The sequence below is a fragment of the Populus alba genome, chromosome 4, assembly GCF_005239225.2.
Source record: "Populus alba chromosome 4, ASM523922v2, whole genome shotgun sequence".
NCBI classification, from domain to species: domain Eukaryota; kingdom Viridiplantae; phylum Streptophyta; class Magnoliopsida; order Malpighiales; family Salicaceae; genus Populus; species Populus alba.
This window is the reverse complement of record NC_133287.1, coordinates 15,517,256-15,534,761: the sequence shown is the minus strand read 5'-3', so window position 1 is coordinate 15,534,761 and position 17,506 is coordinate 15,517,256. Positions and strand designations below refer to the sequence as shown.

General features: G+C 34.9%; 2 protein-coding genes across 2 annotated transcripts; both read left to right on the top strand.

Annotated features, from left to right (window-relative positions):
- The first annotated feature begins 200 nt into the window (after positions 1–200).
- LOC118050798 (PI-PLC X domain-containing protein At5g67130) lies at positions 201–4,642 on the top strand. The gene is made up of 9 exons (XM_035061273.2): positions 201–376; positions 472–537; positions 626–748; positions 865–1,002; positions 3,002–3,100; positions 3,344–3,647; positions 3,740–3,963; positions 4,063–4,149; positions 4,250–4,642. The coding sequence occupies exons 1-9, from the start codon at positions 302–304 to the stop codon at positions 4,415–4,417; spliced, it is 1,284 nt and encodes a 427-aa protein (XP_034917164.1). The 5' UTR covers positions 201–301; the 3' UTR covers positions 4,418–4,642.
- A 10,969-nt stretch (positions 4,643–15,611) lies between these two features.
- LOC118050797 (U-box domain-containing protein 26) lies at positions 15,612–17,193 on the top strand. Its single transcript, XM_035061272.2, has one exon. It carries the CDS (start codon positions 15,748–15,750, stop codon positions 16,987–16,989), a length of 1,242 nt encoding a protein of 413 aa, XP_034917163.1. The 5' UTR covers positions 15,612–15,747; the 3' UTR covers positions 16,990–17,193.
- Positions 17,194–17,506: the final 313 nt, after the last annotated feature.

The following is a 17,506-nucleotide window of genomic DNA, read 5'->3' as shown; positions in this document are numbered from 1 at the left end:
ATATTATTTTAATATATTAAAAAAACACAATTTAAAAAAACACAATTAAAATCCTCTCTCAAAATGGGAAAGCTTTCTTGGGTGGTATAAATAGCTACATTTTTTATATTCAATATTTAATTTGACCACCCACTTGATTTTTCTTCACATTTTTATTTAAAAACTAGAAAGAAATCATAAAAAAAATCTCTTGGCATTTATTAGTCCTTAATATTTTCCAGCCCTCAACTCCCATCTTCTTCATGCCTCCCTCCTCAAACACCATAGTTGCTCGCTCACCAAACGCTTCTCTCCAACTTCCATGGTTTTATTAATGTTTTGTCTTCAAACCAACATTAAACAAAACACACCCAAAGAACCAATAATGCAATTGCAGGCAAGCAGCTAGCAGCCCTCCCTATTGTTCTGCTTTCTTTTCCTTCTCATATTCTTCTGCTTTCATTGAAACTAACTCTCTACTTTCAATCACAGAGATCCATCCTCACTGCTTATCTTTTCACCTCTGCTTTTCTCCTCGGTTTCTCCACTGCTCTCAAGGTGGGCTTTCATCGGAACTTTTTTCTCGATCTTCTTCGTTAATCTTTTGTTTTCCCAGTCATGTCTTCTCTCCTCTGATTATGAGCAGGAGGGGCAAACGTGTATGGTAGACAGCAACTGCAACTCAGGTCTCCACTGTGAGACTTGTGTAGCAAATGGAAACGTAAGACCTCGTTGCACCAGAATCCAACCTTTGATTCCTACTTCAAAGGTCAGTACAAATTCATTGATTCCCATATCAATTCTGAACTTACTGTGTGCGTCATAAACATGGGCAGTTAAACGCGTGCGCACATTAGCTTATGTTCTTGTGTTTGGTTCCATTAGGAGAAGGGATTGCCGTTTAATCAGTATACGTGGCTAACAACTCACAACTCGTTTGCCAAGCTGGGAGATAGGTCTGCAACGGGGTCCATTATTCTAGCTCCCACGAATCAGCAAGACACGGTTACTAGTCAGCTTAATGTATGTTGTTTTTCTTTCCCTGATATCTGTTTGGTTACTTAGAAAATCTTGAAAGAAAAAAAACCAAGTCTATACACGAAACACGGATCCTGGGTGATATTGTTGCTTGCCGTACGAATGTTGGGTCCAGTTGCTTTAAAGTAAAGCTTTGATGGGAAAGAAAGAAACGGCAACACTATGGTTGGAATGCTTTTTAACTAAAAGCGGCGAAGCTTTGATATATTGGTGGAAAGTCCAAAATATCCTTGGAGCATCAAAGCATAAAGCGTGTAGGGCGAGTAGTCTTATGATTAGGCTTCGCCGTTTTATTTATGGTTTAAAGTTTAAACATGCCATATAGAGTCAGCTTAACTAAAACCAAGGAGCAATAGACACAGTATCAAGCACCATGTTTATTTTATACTCTGTACAAAAAGGCATCAGCTTTTCACAGGCTGATTTTACTTTTTCATGGGACCCAATGATCATTTCTTTAAAGGAAAGGGCTAAACATTAATTCTGTGTTTTCTTTGATAGTGTAATTACTTAATTGCTCATAGAAGATAGACAAAATTATTTTGGTCAAGAGGCTTTTAAGCCTTTAATTTTATTTTTAAACAAGTAAGTTTTTTTATTATCCTTAAAAAATAAAAATAAATATCTTTAACTTAAGGGCTCTTTTATCATTTACATGTGGTCATTTGATTTTTGTTAAATTTCACTTTTTTAAAAAGAATTTTATTTTTTAATTCTCTGACATTTGTTTTGAGGCAAGAGTTTTGTTTCTTTTTTAATTATTTTTTTTAAAAAATAGTATTCTTTAGTTTTTTCACCTTTTGTTTTTATAAAGTTATCTTGCATCATATCTCAAGTCATGGATTCAACATGTTTATTAGGTTTAATATAGGTATTTTTTTTTTATTTTTTTTAACCTTCAGTCAATGATCAAAATCTTAGATTTTTTTTGAAAAAATAAATTTACATCTTCTTATATCTTTTCTGCGATTAAAAAAAATAATAGACCTACGGCGGCGGATGGCTCTAACCAGAATTTCTCTCTCCCTCTCTCACACACACACACATATATATAGATGTAGATGTAGATGTATATATATATTTGTATATGTATATGTATATCTCGGGTTATATTTGGATTGGATTTCGGATAGAGTTTTGAATATCTTATTCATTACTTTTTAACTACTGCATTTTGTCCCGGGATGAATTAGGTGTCTATTGACTCCCATCATCATGTCTGATCTCATTTTTGTATAAGAAACAAAGGGAATTTGTGCAGGGTGTCATGGAATCCTGAGGAACCCTCCATGATGTTGCATTGAAATGGCCCCTTCAATGGACATTTTTAAAATATACGTGTACTTCTTTGCTCACGTGATTCGTAAGTTAATGGTGAGGTAAACTATTGGTCTTGACTTCAAAGTCCGCTGGAGCAGGTTTAGTCTCTGCTAATAAAAACCAGAGGGATCTCAGTTAGGTCATGACCCTCTAATAAGAACTTAGCTTCGGGGGGTAAAATAATAATGGTGATGGTGCTTTGCATTTGGTCAATGTGCTCTGATGCAGCAGCTGCTCATAGCTATTGTCTAGCAGATATGTGTGTTGCGAAACAGATGAGTAAATAAAACAAGAACTCTTCATAATATATTCCTAATTCCTTTAGTAGACAGGACAACAGATACTCAAAAGTGAATGAATTATACAAGAAGAGAACTGTGGCTCGCATTGATTTTTGATTTTCAAATAATTATGTAATTTCAAATTACTGTGGCCATTAATTCAAATAATTGGATATTCGAAGCCACAGAGGAAGTGTTATAATAAAGAGGTGTTTTAGTTTGTCAGACAACTACTTAGCTGATGCTGATGCTGATTTTCTTTCTTTCTTTCTTTTTCTCTGAGGAACTGATCTATTATGCTGTTGTTGATTATGGTTTTCTTTTTCTTTTCTTTTTTTTTTTAAAAAACCAAAGTATACTTAAAAAGTGGTTTTCTCTTGCAGAATGGCATTAGAGGATTCATGCTTGATATGTATGACTTCCAGAATGACATTTGGTTGTGTCATTCCTTCGGAGGAAACTGCTACAACTTTACAGCTTTCGTAAGTTTCCACAAGATTCTCGGACACCACATAAAAGACATTCCATTCATCTCACATAGATGTCTAGTACACAACTACTTGAGCTTTAATGAACAATCTTTAGTTTTCTGGTTTCTTGTAGCAATATTATTACAACAGCTGGATCTATATTCAGATTTTGAAAAAAATGAGATCAAGCTTTTCATTGGATTTTGGATATAGTGCCTGAACATTTATAGTTACTTGTTTTGCCACCAAATCCAGCAACCTGCCATTAATGTTCTGAAAGAGATTCAAGCATTTCTTGAAGCCAACCCATCAGAAATTATCACCATTTTCATCGAGGACTATGTCACATCACCAAGAGGCTTGACTAAAGTGTTTGATGCTGCTGGCCTGAGGAAATACTGGTATCCTGTATCTCGGATGCCAAAAAATGGTGGCAAGTGGCCAACAGTTGATGATATGGTCCAGAAGAATCAGCGTTTAGTGGTTTTCACTTCAAAGTCCGCTAAGGAGGCCTCTGAAGGAATTGCCTATGAATGGAGATATATTGTAGAAAACCAATGTGAGTCCTCTTATTATTATTATTATCCGGAATCTAGAACAATTCAATGGCTAGAGAGAACATATTAACCCTAATGGATGTGGAATTTGCAGATGGAGATGGTGGAATGATTGCTGGTTCATGTCCAAACCGTGCAGAATCACCTGCCCTGAACACGACCTCAAGGTCACTAGTTTTAGTAAACCATTTTCCTGACAGTCCAGATATAACACAAGCCTGCAAGCATAATTCTGCTCCCTTGATGGGTATGGTTAACACATGTTATCAGGCTGCGGGTAATCGGTGGCCTAACTTCATTGCAGTTGATTTTTATAAGGTATGTGCACTTCACTTTATCATTCATAATCTGTAAAAATACATGAAGACAGCAAAACCCAGTTTTTAGCCATGATCAATTTTCATAAGCGCATTTCAGAGGAGTGATGGTGGGGGAGCCCCAGCTGCTGTCGATGTCTCGAATGGTCATCTAGTTTGCGGATGCGGAAACATTGCCACTTGCAAGGTCTCCCTCAATCTACATCCATTTATCGCAAGTTCAGCTTTTTGACATTGATTTGATAAAAAAAAAAAAAAAAACTGACTGGCATTTCTTTTATTTGCAGCCAAATATGGCCTTTGGTGCATGTAACCTACCTGAGCCTAGCGTCACCCCGGCTCCCGGCACTGTAGCAAATGATTCCAGCTTTGCGAATTTTGAAAAAAGACCAGTTCAAGGAAGGTGGTTGCCTGGGACAGTTCTAGTGGTCTTTTTCTTATCAATGTCAATTTAAATTATGTACCTGTCTGTCTTCGGATGCTCTGACGACAGGAAAGATATGCCTTTCTAAACCATAGTAACCTGTACGCAATGGGATTTATGTGCTTTAAAAGTAGGATATTCTGTCGTTCTACATTTGTTTATTTGGACTCAACACTAGCTCAACTGTTAGGGTTTTTATTGAACATATCTGATTTACATTTCCTTCCATACTGAAACAGAGAATTGTTTCCATTGATCGAATGTGAGTATAAAATCTGTAACCATCGATGCTGGCTATTCTCTGCGATGGGGATGTGTTTTTGAAATAAAAATAAAAATAAAAATGACATTAAATTCATGTGATTGAATTGTGGTGAGCTTGTGATTAGGAAATAAACCTTCCAGGACTGATTTTTTTCTTCGGACAACATCAAGACTTTAAATCCCTTGGTTCATACAAGCTCCATGCCTAGCACACCAGTAAGCACAGACATTCCCCTCTCTACGTACATGCTTGAACATCAACTCCCAAGGGCCTTCCTCTTAACTAGAGAATAATATTATGCTCTCTTTCAGAAATCGCCTATAAAAAGCAAAATGTGTTCCATTTTATATTGGGTTTGGATTAGTTCCGATGAACGCCTGAGAAGCACCCATTTTGAGGGCTGATCCACGGGCCCACTCCAACACGCACTGAATTGCAACTTTTCTAAAGCAGACCGCTGAACTTTTAGGCGCAACGTCACCGAGATTAGCTTGTAACCCCCAAAAAGGAGGTGGTTCGGCTTCTCCTCCCAAGAGACTGAATATCCCTTTTTCTTTTTTCTTTTTTCTATTTTTTTTTTCATTTTGAGGGAAACTTGGGAGCCTCGACAATGTTTAAAAAAGTGAAAGAGTCACCTCAGTTGTACCTTTAAACGAAGTTTGATGCATAGTGCGGTGCAGTAGAGTTTGAGTTAAGCACCGGATCCTCTTGGCACCGCATCATGATCAACCCCCATGCACCGCACCCTGATCAACCCCATCACCCTACTTCTCAAGGTTATCTGCCCTTTTACACATGGGGTTGTAGCCTAGCGGTTGAAGGGATTTGTTTCCTTTCTCCACACCAGGATTCAAGCCCTACTTGTGTACGCCTGTCACCCCCACGGTGTCTTACATGTTCACTAGGCTTGCAGGATGTTCAATGAGCTCGGGGATTAGTTGTGGTGCGCGCAAGCTGACCCGGACACCTCGGATTACCAAAAAAGAAAAAAGGTTATCTGCCCTTTTTCCTCCAGCTAGGTTACCTATGTGGAGGTAATAATGAAATGGGATATTTGACTATAAGGGCTACCATCAAATTAGGTTATTTGCCCCTCTCATATGGCAACAACCCATTTAGCATGGTCAGTGGCAGAGCTGAGCAAATTATTAATAAATACTTGATTTTATATATTATATAGAAATATGTTATATAAAAAAATTAATTTAAAATATATATACTAACTCATATCAAGTAAAATTAATTTAAAAATATTTTTAAAATAAAAAATTTATATTATAATTGTTCTTTTCGGGTTTTTATATTTTAAAACCGCTTTATAATAATTTCATTATTTTTTTTTTTTTTAGATTCGAGGAAACCCCACCCTCCGGAAAGCGCATTTTGTGGGTCTAGGTGAGTGAGTAAAACCCCGACTGTTCCAGGCTCTTACAAGAAATGCATACCCTGACTTAAACTCAAGACCTGCTGTGCAGATCTCAAACTCTTTGCTACCACGCTACGCCCCTTAGGGACAATAATTTCATTATCAATTTCATTGAAAATATTTTTCTTAATTATTCATTTATTTTTAGTTTATGGTGGATTCAATGCCTGTGTTTTCTAAATCCTTCAAAGGCTATTAAAGTTTTTGGCAACAATTATATACTGACATATAATAGAAAGTAGCTAAAACCATAATTTAAAAGAATTGCCATGACAAATTGAATGTTGTTCTTGCTAACTTATTCTACAAGTGAGCTAAACATAAATATTATTTTTTAAAAATTTCTTTATTGCATCTCTAATTTTTTAAATTGTCTTATACTTTATTTTCAATCACTAGTAAGTTCATCATTATCATTTTTCATATGAAATTCATATCAAAATGCATATTAAGTCATCAAAATCCATTTTAATTAATTCATCTCCACAATCATATAATATTACCCATATACATATTAATTCAACAAACCCTTAAATTATCATAAACTATAACATTTTCAATAACTAATTATAAAGGAATAATTAGTTATTCTACTTTCAATTTTTAAATTATTTTGTTTTCTTTTCAAATTTTTTTTTAAAAAGGCTCTCGATTAGTTAATGGAGAGAAAAAAAAAATGTTTAGTGAAATGTGCTGGATATATATATATATATATATATATATATATATTGTGCAACTTGGATTAACAAGTAGCTAACAAAGAAAATTAAACTTGTTAAGATATTATTAATATTCTAATATAAAAAAATTAAGGGAGTAATTATCTTTTTCTGCCCCTACCACTGAGCATGGCATTCAAAGGAAGATCATCTTCCCTTTCATTTTCTTAGCCACGTGGTATTCAGTGTTCGCAATGTTGGGACCTGAAATAACAACCTTTTTTATTCGCCATCAAATGCAAAATGGAATCTTTTGTATAGTACTCGGCCTAAGTTCATAACAAAGCATGGGCTAGTTTACAAGCCTATAGCGATCAGATTATTGGACCTTAACCCCTAAGTGGCGAGAAACACACGTCTATCATCCTCTTCAAGAATAAAAAGGAAGAAAAGGAAGATCATGGGCACTCAACTATAAACAAATATTTCTGTGGGCGATTTGTGCATGGCTCAAGGCACCACGGTTCTTTAGTTTATGCCATCCAAGGTTTAATGACATGTTAATTAACATATATTAAGCTTAAATCGAAATATTTCATGATCAAGCTCTCTAATCAAAGCAATTAGCCGCCTCCTATTACTCTCATTTGTATATTTAAAAAAGGAATATACGATCTGTAGGTAGATAGGGGAATCAAGGTAAAGTGTGTCTTCTGGCTGGGGAATAAATGGCATAGTCCGAACATCTTCTTTATCTTGTGTTTTGGTCGAATGAAAGTTCAATTTTATATACACAATCAGTGATACTTTCTCGTGAATCTAATACGTGATGAACAGAAGAAGAATAATTTGCCTAAATGCTCCACTAAATTGCATTGTCTCCTATCTGCCTCGCTGCCTTGTATTCAGAGGTCAACATGGCTAGCTGCATCAATTTGCATCGGCACCACTCACCAGAGTGCTCATGTTCCATGTATTCTGCTTCGTCATGATTATTCCCAATACTTTCTGGTTAATATTGCTGCCTACAAACAACTTTTTCAAAAATAATATTAAAAAATAATATAAATTATATTCTGAAATTTTATAACCTTACTTAAATTGAGATAGCTTGATATGGCTATCAGAGGTTTTGATAACCAAGCAGTTTCACGGAGTTCGAATTCTCACCATTCCTAATTTATTTGATAAAAATTAAGCATAAGGTAATATGAGCTTGTACAAGTTTCAAGTTTAAAGGGTTTTTACTTGAAGGGGAATGTGTTAGAAAATAATATAAATTATATCTTAAATTTTATTTAACAGCTTAAGTTATTAAATTAAGTTGATACTTTGATAAATAATAAGAGCATCAGGCTCTTGCAACGACGTGGATGTGGATGCAATGCATTGGAGTGATCCTACGGTCAATCGTGGCCGGAGGCAAGCATTAGCAAAGGCCATCCAATATCTGCGCCCTAATGTCAATGGAGTCTCTTTATTCTCTTTGTGGGTGAAATTCAATCTCTGACGTTATCTAAAATATGCGATAATAAACAGAAAATAAAGTTACGCATTTTTCCTTTTCAAATTACAAGGATAACTTCTTAACCTAGTTTCCCTTCATCTCAAACACGGCCTGGGTACGTTCATGTATGTGTGTGTGTGTCTATATATATATATATATATATATATTGAGATCCAAGGTGCCACTTTCAAGCATGGTTAATGGAGTATATAAGTATATATGCGCACCAAAACAAGATCCGATTGTGCTAGACTCTGATGGGGGAGTCTGGGAATTTCTATATTCTCAACCAGAAATTGTATTTTTCTTCCCATGGTTTCTGATTCCCATGTGGTTTGTTTGCTTTTAACGAGAAGATGGATTTAGTCTCACTCACAAGCTCGTCGTCCAAATAAAATAAAACCCTGGATTTGGAAAGCTGAGCTACGTGAAGTCAAACCAAATTTGGAAGCTATCTGTAACTTTTTTATTTCCGAAAAAAGAAAACTCCATGGTGACCAGCTAGCAGATCACAAACTAGCCACCACGTAAATTGAACTCGAAGCCATGAAAACATTATCCACTACCTGCCTCCTCGCAGAAACACAGAGCTAGCAAAATCAGGCCATGGTGACTGCTGCCATCACAAGCATGCAAGTTCAACTGCATAATTAATAAAAAAATCTTATCCATTACATGTGCCCTACACACACACACACACTAACGAGCATGAAATGAAGTCTGCGGGGAATAAATATTACGATGCAGCAGCATCTCTTATCTCTTTGATTTCTTCACTAGGTTCTGCTTGCTTGAAGGAGCAGCTTCCTTTTCCCATGGAAGCCTGGGCTAAAGCCTGAACTTTAGCTAATCCAGTGTGATTCTAGCTTTGAGCGGCGCCTCCATGTTATACCAGCAAGGACCTTCTTCTTTTATTTGCTTTTATTGATTTTTTTTATGTATATCAGAGTGTGCAGATATGATTTAAATATAACTTGGGAATAAACATTTTGTATGTTTATTGCATCCACATGATTTTTTTTTTTTTTTTATCATAAGAAATGAACTCTTTATTATATTCATGTGAATAAAAAAGATTAATAAAACACATATATGCTATACCTCCAAAAACAATTTGAAAGCCTGAACTTGAATATAAAATATTAAACCAAACAAATCATTTCCTATAATTTAATATATCGAATAATCCCTTCGGCCTTTGCTACCTTTTCTATTACTCTTAATAAGATTCTGAGCAAAGATATCATCCCATCCAACTACATATATAGAAATTCTAAACTTTGTTACTAAACAATTTTTATATCAATTTTACCCTTAGACTCTCAAATATTCAATCAAATATTTCCATCCATTAAAAAAATATATATCCATCTTCTCATCTAAAATATACCTTCTTCTTTCTTTCTATTTTTTTTTTGTAAAAATAATGTTATTTTACAAAAAAACTAGTGTTTTTCATTGAATAATTATAATAATAATAAGATCATTGATATAAAATTAAAATTGTCACACAAAGGGTTTGCTTTACGATTTTTTATTACATCATTATTATTATTTTTTTATAAAAAAAACCAACCAATTCCCTTCTAGCCTTGGATTGAAATTGTATTGATACCACATCCTAATTATTTTTGTGTTTAAAAAGTGTTTTTTGAAAAATAATTAAATTTTTTTTTTATTTTTCTTCATGTTAATAGTTTTTTTTATATATTTTTAAATTATTTTAATATATTAATATTAAAAAAATTTTTTAAAAATTAAAAAATATTATTTTAATATATTTTTAAATAAAAAATATTTTAAAAAATAATTACAACACTCTATGTAAATTCTCGGTTTGTTGATGAACAAAAAGTCCACATGGAAAGCTCCACACACTGCTAAAAGTTGACAAAGGGTGTGAACCTCGTCAGCATCACAATTTGGAGTGGATACGTGGTCGACAACAAGACACCCACGTGGAAAGTACCTCAATAATTTCATTACACACCCAAAACAAAATCTTAGGCCGAATCACATATCCAACTAGGTTTGCCTCCTCTACACTCTAATGGACTGCGAGATAATATTTATTAGCAATAAAAATATAGAACAGAATAACACCTGTTTTTTCCTTTCCTTTTTTTTTAAAAAAAAAATTAGAACCGAGTAATTAACACTTAATTAAGTTGTTTAGTGTTATTCTAGTAATTAAAATACTGCTATATCTTTACAAAGATAAAAATATAAATTTGATATCTAAAAAGCATATTTATTGAAAGGAATAATTACAAATCTCAAACAATAATAGTTTCACACTTAAAAAAATATGAGCATATTCAAATAAAAACAAAACAAAAAAAAATTAAGTTATCTTTATAAAAAGGAGCCGCAGGGTGTCTATGTCAAATACGGATGGCCTTTTAGTAGAAATTGTTAATTTATGGCGTTAAAGTCTTAAAAGCATGCATCTATAATTTTATTTTATTTTATTTATTTATTTATTTTATTTTGTAGATTTGGATTCTAGATGTGACAATTAAGTCAATTGATTAGTAACCGTAGTGAACGAACAATTCTGATTACGTTCGCATCCATTGGATCGCTCAAAGCCAACAATAATGCAATAATAATACATACAACTAACTGTATAGAAAGATAGCAAAGTAGAGAAAGTGATTTTATTTATTTGTGCTTTAAATTGCTTTGCCCAAGATTTATTTTTTGCTAGATACCAAAACTATTGCCCATCACAAAGCAAATTAATTATACATCCAGCTTTTAGTGCAAATGCTAAGGAATCTCAAATTCGTTTTTCATAATGTTTGGTATTGTAATATTTTTTATACGCAAAATAAATAAAAACAGATTTTAATGAATGAAAAATGCATTATTTTAATTTTTTTTATATAATTAAATAGATAAGTAAAAGCTAATTATTTAGCATGTGGTCTAATGGTAAAATTTAAGACTAAAAGATTTGTTTTTTATTGTGATTTCAAGTTCGAATCCTGTGGTTGTTAATATGATGGTTAATTGGAGGTTTATATAATTATTAACTTTAAGATTTATAAATTAATCGAGATACACACAAACTAATTCAAACACCTATATATTTTAAAATAATAATAATAATAATTAAAACGACTACAAAATCAACAAACAGTATTTAAGATAATAATTTCTTTTCTTTTTAACCAATTAATGATGTGCGCCACCCGTTTTCAAAAGAACAAGTGATAAACGAGGGCAGAATTCCTACAAACACAAGAATCTAGATCAGAACACGTAAAGACAGCATCAAGATAATAAATTCGTCTATGCTTATACTAATCTATAGTGAAAGTTATCGTGTATATCTTTATATTATTTGCAAAGACAAACTCGGGAACCTGGTTGAGTTAAGAAATTGAGACTCACTCATTAGGTTTTTCTTTTTCCTCGAACAAACTTATTAGGTTAATTGTAGCCGGTAGACGTACCAATTTTGGCGGGAATCCTGTAAAGGCTCCCAAGTCTGAAGCCTGCCCTGGGTTAATGCAGAGGTGGTGTATCACGTTCAACCTTTGAAGTTGCTTTGAAAAAGGTTAGAAGTGTCAGTGTAATTATCCACTAATTAATAAATATGATATAATAATTGAGACATTATAAAAAATAACAATAAAAAAAAAGCCTAATGATATATTCAATTTCATCGAGATTCCCCCTCGGTGTTTTGTTTCTTCTACCTAAGATATATTCAATTTTATAATTTTCTGAGTGTTTTATATTTTGATTTTCCTTTCAAATTTATAATTTTAAAAATAAACAATTTATTCTTGTTTTTAACATTTAAAAACGTTTTTAAAAATTTTATTTTTATTTTTATTTTTTTAATATTTTTAAATTATTTCAATGTGTTAATATTAAAAATAATTTTTTAAAAATAAAAATAAATAAATTTTAATATATTTCTAAGAAAACATTTTAAATTTCTTAATAATCAAGCAGGGTACGTACTTTGTCAGGCCAAAGTGAGATGCAGCATGGAAACCAAAAACAAGTGAAACAGAGAGAGTGGGCAGTCACACGAACATGAAACCATTGGATAGTTGTGATTACTGAGTTGGAATTCCGTACCTCTAACAACAAAAATCCTCCAATATTATTCATATCTACAGTGAAGAGATTAATTAACTAAAAGCTAGGAAAGGGGCCGGAAACACGTGCGAGAGAGGGGATAGCGCACGTGCAGTGGTGCTCGGCTGGAGAGGCACTTGTTGCCTGGTTGACTGGAGACATCTGGGTCTTCACTGGACGGCGTGGCTCGTGGGGCGCACTGTCTCTGCAACCCCCAGGCTGGGTCTGTGTTTTGTTTTGTTTTGTGCTGTTTGCAAAATACCACTAAACGACACCGCCTCCTTCTCCTCTACCAGCAGCTCTTGATTCTCACTTTGTTTCTGTTCGCTGCCACTCTGCCAGTTTTCAGTTTTGTTCTGTCATGCAATGCAAACCCATTGCAGAAAAACCTCTGCGTAGACAGATTCTCTGTAGTACCTTGTCATCCATGCTGGAAGTTTAAGGTGTTTTCTAATTTGTTTCTTTTTCTTTCTTTTGGTTTTCTCATTTCCAATTATCTTTCATGTATTAATACTAAACATGTAACTTTAATCAATTTCAATACAGTTTATTCATACAGGGACCATAGTATTTATGAAAAAAAAAATTACATTTTACTGATTTTAACTTTGAAAATATTAAGCAAGAAATGTTTTATTTTTGTTCTCTAAATTTTGAACCACACAGCCATTTTATACAAGATTATTGGTCTGTCCTATGTTGCTAGTTTGATTAAATTTGTTTTTAACATAAACAAATGCCTGGAGCTTGCAAATGTTTGTTCTAGTAGGAAAAAAAAATTATGTGAAGATTGATTAAATGTTACCTAGTCGACTTAGCAGATTTAAAAGCAATATAGATGACTTGTAAAAATATAGTTTGGCTAAAAATAAATAATCAAGATGATATTTTGTATATAAATACTGAGACAACAATATATTGGATCAAATCGGATCAACATGACAATCCGTATTCCGGGTCATGAAAACTATAATAATCCTATAGAAAACAAATAAAAAAAAGTTATGAAACTCAATTTTCAATAAACTCAATGTTGAATGATGAAATTGAAAAAAAAAACACACACATCAATTAAAAAGGATAAAAAAAAATTAACCAGAATCAACTTTTGTTAACCTTTCAAACCCTCAATCTGAGTAATGAGATCAGGATAACTTAATAAAAAACAAATTTAAATATATTATAAAACTTGATTCCCAATTATCGAGGTATTGAAAGATGAAATTAAAAAAAATTCATTAAAAACAAAACATAAAAAAAATACTTAAGTCAACTCGAGTTAACTCATCGATCCTACGATCCTGATCATGAAATGAAAAAAATCTCGTGAAAAACAAGTCAAAATAAATCACAAAGCTTAGCTCTTTTATCTTCTAGTTTTTTTTTTTTTTAAATTAATTCTAATGTTAATTCACCACTCTCTCAATTAGATTAAATCGTAAGATCATGGAATGATTTTTAATCGTAGTCATATGAATTGACCCAAGAATTTAGCACGATGTCTCTTTCCTGAGATGAAAAAAAAACAGATAATCTTCATATGGAGATACGATGTGCGAGTAAATAGTTTAAAAGATTGAATAATTACACTAGAGAAGCGTGTATTGCAGTGTTCAATGAACAGGGAATTTAAAAATGCACTCTGCGCACATAATATAAAATGCTGGTACTTTAAGAACTAAGACAGGGAAAGACTAACAATTTTGGATAATACCATCCTGCGTGCGTTACAAGCGTTGCGGTTCAACGTGCAACCGCGTCCTTTTTCTCCTCGGAATATCATCGACAAATCTTGCCACCTTACCGGCCTGAATCTCTCTCTTTACACTGAACTAATTTAGGTTTGCAAAAAGAGAAGAAAACTAGCTGATTAGGATTAAAAAAAAAAAGAATATTAGATTACTATGTTCTAATGAAAATATATTCTGAAAAATGGAAATCAAGGAGCTAAAAAGAGAAGGCAAGCTCTCGCTTGACCTCGAGAGAAAAGCAGGCAGCGACATGATTAGGTTAGAATTGCTGGCTTGCAGGCCTAGCACGAGATAGATTCTCTATTTATGTCAACGAGAAGGGTAGGTCCCACTTAATAGAGGGACCCACCTTACTAGTGTTATCCACGAAACAAAACTCCCTTTCCCTTTTCTTGCTCGGATAAAGTGGCGGAGAGACAACCTGGACCCGCACATTCCTCTGTTTTATCTTGGACCATTGACCGCCCTAGCTACTGTAACACAAACAGACAATTCTAACCTAATCATGTCGCTGCCTGCTTCGCTCTCTTCTTCTTCGCATTATGGGTAATTTAATCTACTGCCCTCTACTCTAACCTGCTCTCCCTTCCAGTACGCTTGTTGCCTCTTACCACAGACTGCAAGAAAGTCACACGCATGAGTAAACTTCCTCGATGAAGTAAAATCATTTCGCTTAACTTTGTCTACAAACTTGCTCATGTAGACATGGAAAAGATAATTATGAAAGATACTTGTCAAGTTTTTGTGGTGTACGATCCGGTGATCATTTTTTTCAAAAAATAAGATATGTTTTCCCATATAAACAATAAAGTTAGTTGCTATTTGATTGATCCGATCGATTCTAGACTAGTTTATATGCTACACATTGGATTAAACTTGTGAAGAATACTCTCATACGATGCAAAAGATCTCTCTAAAAGCACAAGAACTTTGGAGATTGGGGTTTTACCGAGGGATCCATTTTCCCCGCATTTCAATATTTCGACAACAAAGCTAGCGAAGAAGATTTGACACACCACCAGCCTGTAAAGGATGTATTGACATAATGCGGTGCCCTCAACATCCATAATGGGCAGGCGCCCAAAAGCCATTCCTGCTTCACAAGTCAAAAGGGTGAACCATGCAACAGCAACAATACGACCACGGAAAGCACAGCATGGCATGGGCTGTTACCCCACCGCGACAGGACAATACAGAAAAAATTGAGAAAAAAACAAAACTAGAGGGACCAAAACTGAAAATACCACCCACCTCATGGTGCTCAATAAAGTATGGTATAGTTTGATTTTATTTAATGTACTTAAACTAACCGAGCTGTCACGTAATTTACCTCTCTGATGTAAACAGGAGTTAGATTTTAGTGGGTCCCTATTAGTCTACATAATTTCATTTGACCAACAAACAAACACGCCTTCCCCATTCGCTTTCCATTGCCCTCCCCCACAACCAACCAGGCAAATTCCATGACACGTGTGGCGAAGAGTCCGATAAGACCAGAACCACGCCCACACACTCTCTTCGCTACCCGTTTCTCTTTCATATAAGAGAGAACAACCAAGCACTGCAAGCCCAACAAATCTGAGACAGGATTTCCAGCAGATTTTCCATCACTTCTCATACTACCATTGTTGCCACTCCTAAACTTGTTGTTTCCAATGCCTCGAAGTCTAGAACCGTTAGATTTGACCGTTCAGATTCCATACCATTTTCGGTGTCCGATCTCCCTTGAACTAATGCGTGACCCGGTCACCGTTAATACAGGCCAAACTTACGATCGTTCTAGCATCGAATCATGGGTGGCTACCGGTAATACTACCTGTCCGGTTACCCGAGCCCCACTCACCGACTTCACTTTAATCCCGAACCACACTCTTCGCCGTTTGATTCAAGACTGGTGCGTGGCAAATCGCGCCTTCGGCGTGGAACGAATACCAACTCCCAAACAGCCAGCCGAACCGAGCTTAGTTCGTTCTTTATTGAGCCAAGCTGCTTCCGAGTCAAACCCAACTCACTCTCGCCTCTCCGCTCTCCATCGACTCAGAGGACTCGCTCGTGATTCGGACAAGGACCGTTCTCTCATTTCTTCACATAACGTTCGCGAAATCCTTGTCAACCTCGTGTTTTCAAGCAGTCAATCATTAGAGATGAGCCACGAGTCACTCGCGATCCTGGTTATGTTTCCACTCGCCGAGTTCGACTGTGTGGCAATAGCTTCAGACCCCGAGCGGGTCAGTTGTTTAGCAAATTTACTATTTCATTCATCAATCGAAGTCCGAGTCAACTCGGCTGCACTCATCGAGAATGTTATCGCGGGAACAAGATCGTCAGATCTTCGACTTCAAATCAGTAACAGAGAGATTATCTTCGAAGGAGTAATAGATATTTTGAAAAATCCTCTATCGTCTCCTCGAGCGCTTAAAGTTGGGATAAAAGGGCTCTTCGCTTTATGTCTTGTTAAACAAACCAGGCATAAAGCGGTGTCAGCCGGAGCGGCGGAGACATTAATCGACAGGCTGGCAGATCTTGATAAATGTGATGCAGAAAGAGCCCTTGCTACAATAGAATTGCTTAGCAGAATACAAGTTGGTTGCGCAGCATTCGTAGCGCACGCGCTGACTGTTCCGTTGTTAGTTAAGACGATTCTGAAGATATCGGATAGAGCGACGGAGTACGCGGCGGGAGCGTTGCTGGTGCTGTGTTCAGCGTCGGAGCAGAGTCAAAAGGAGGCAGTTTGCGCAGGAATACTGACGCAGCTGCTGTTGCTAGTACAGAGTGATTGTACTGACAGAGCTAAGAGGAAGGCACAGATGTTGTTGAAGTTGTTAAGGGATTCATGGCCTGAGGATTCTGCAGGGAATTCTGATGATTTTGTCTGCAGTGAGGTGGTGCCTTTTTGATGATTGTCTTGGTGAATGTTAATTACCTTCTAATTCTAAAACTTTAATTTTCTAGTTTGTATTAGCTGAAAGAAGAGGGGGAAAAGAAGTCGGAAATTGATGTTTTAGATTTCGTGTATAGAAGCTTTGTTGTAATTTCGTGTACGTAAGAATTTTTGCTTAAAAGATTTTTAAGGAAAAAGTTGAAAAGAAAATGAAAAGTTAGATCTTTTTTTTTTTTTTTTATTCTTTATATACAAAAATAAATTTTAAAAATTAAAAAAATGATATTATTTTAATATATTTTAAAATAAAAATTACTTTTTTATTAGACAATGTGAGAGGACTCAAGTTGTTGTCTTGGTGAGGACAGGAGTATTATTTTCCATGTTTGTTTTCTCCTGATCTGGTAAGGGGATGGTACAACTAGGTTTTGACTCTATATTATTACCAAAGACAGCTCCGATCCAGCGTGCTTTTTAGAGATCGTGCACTGTAAGAGAAGGACAACAAAGGAATTTGGAGAAGAGGCGTGTGG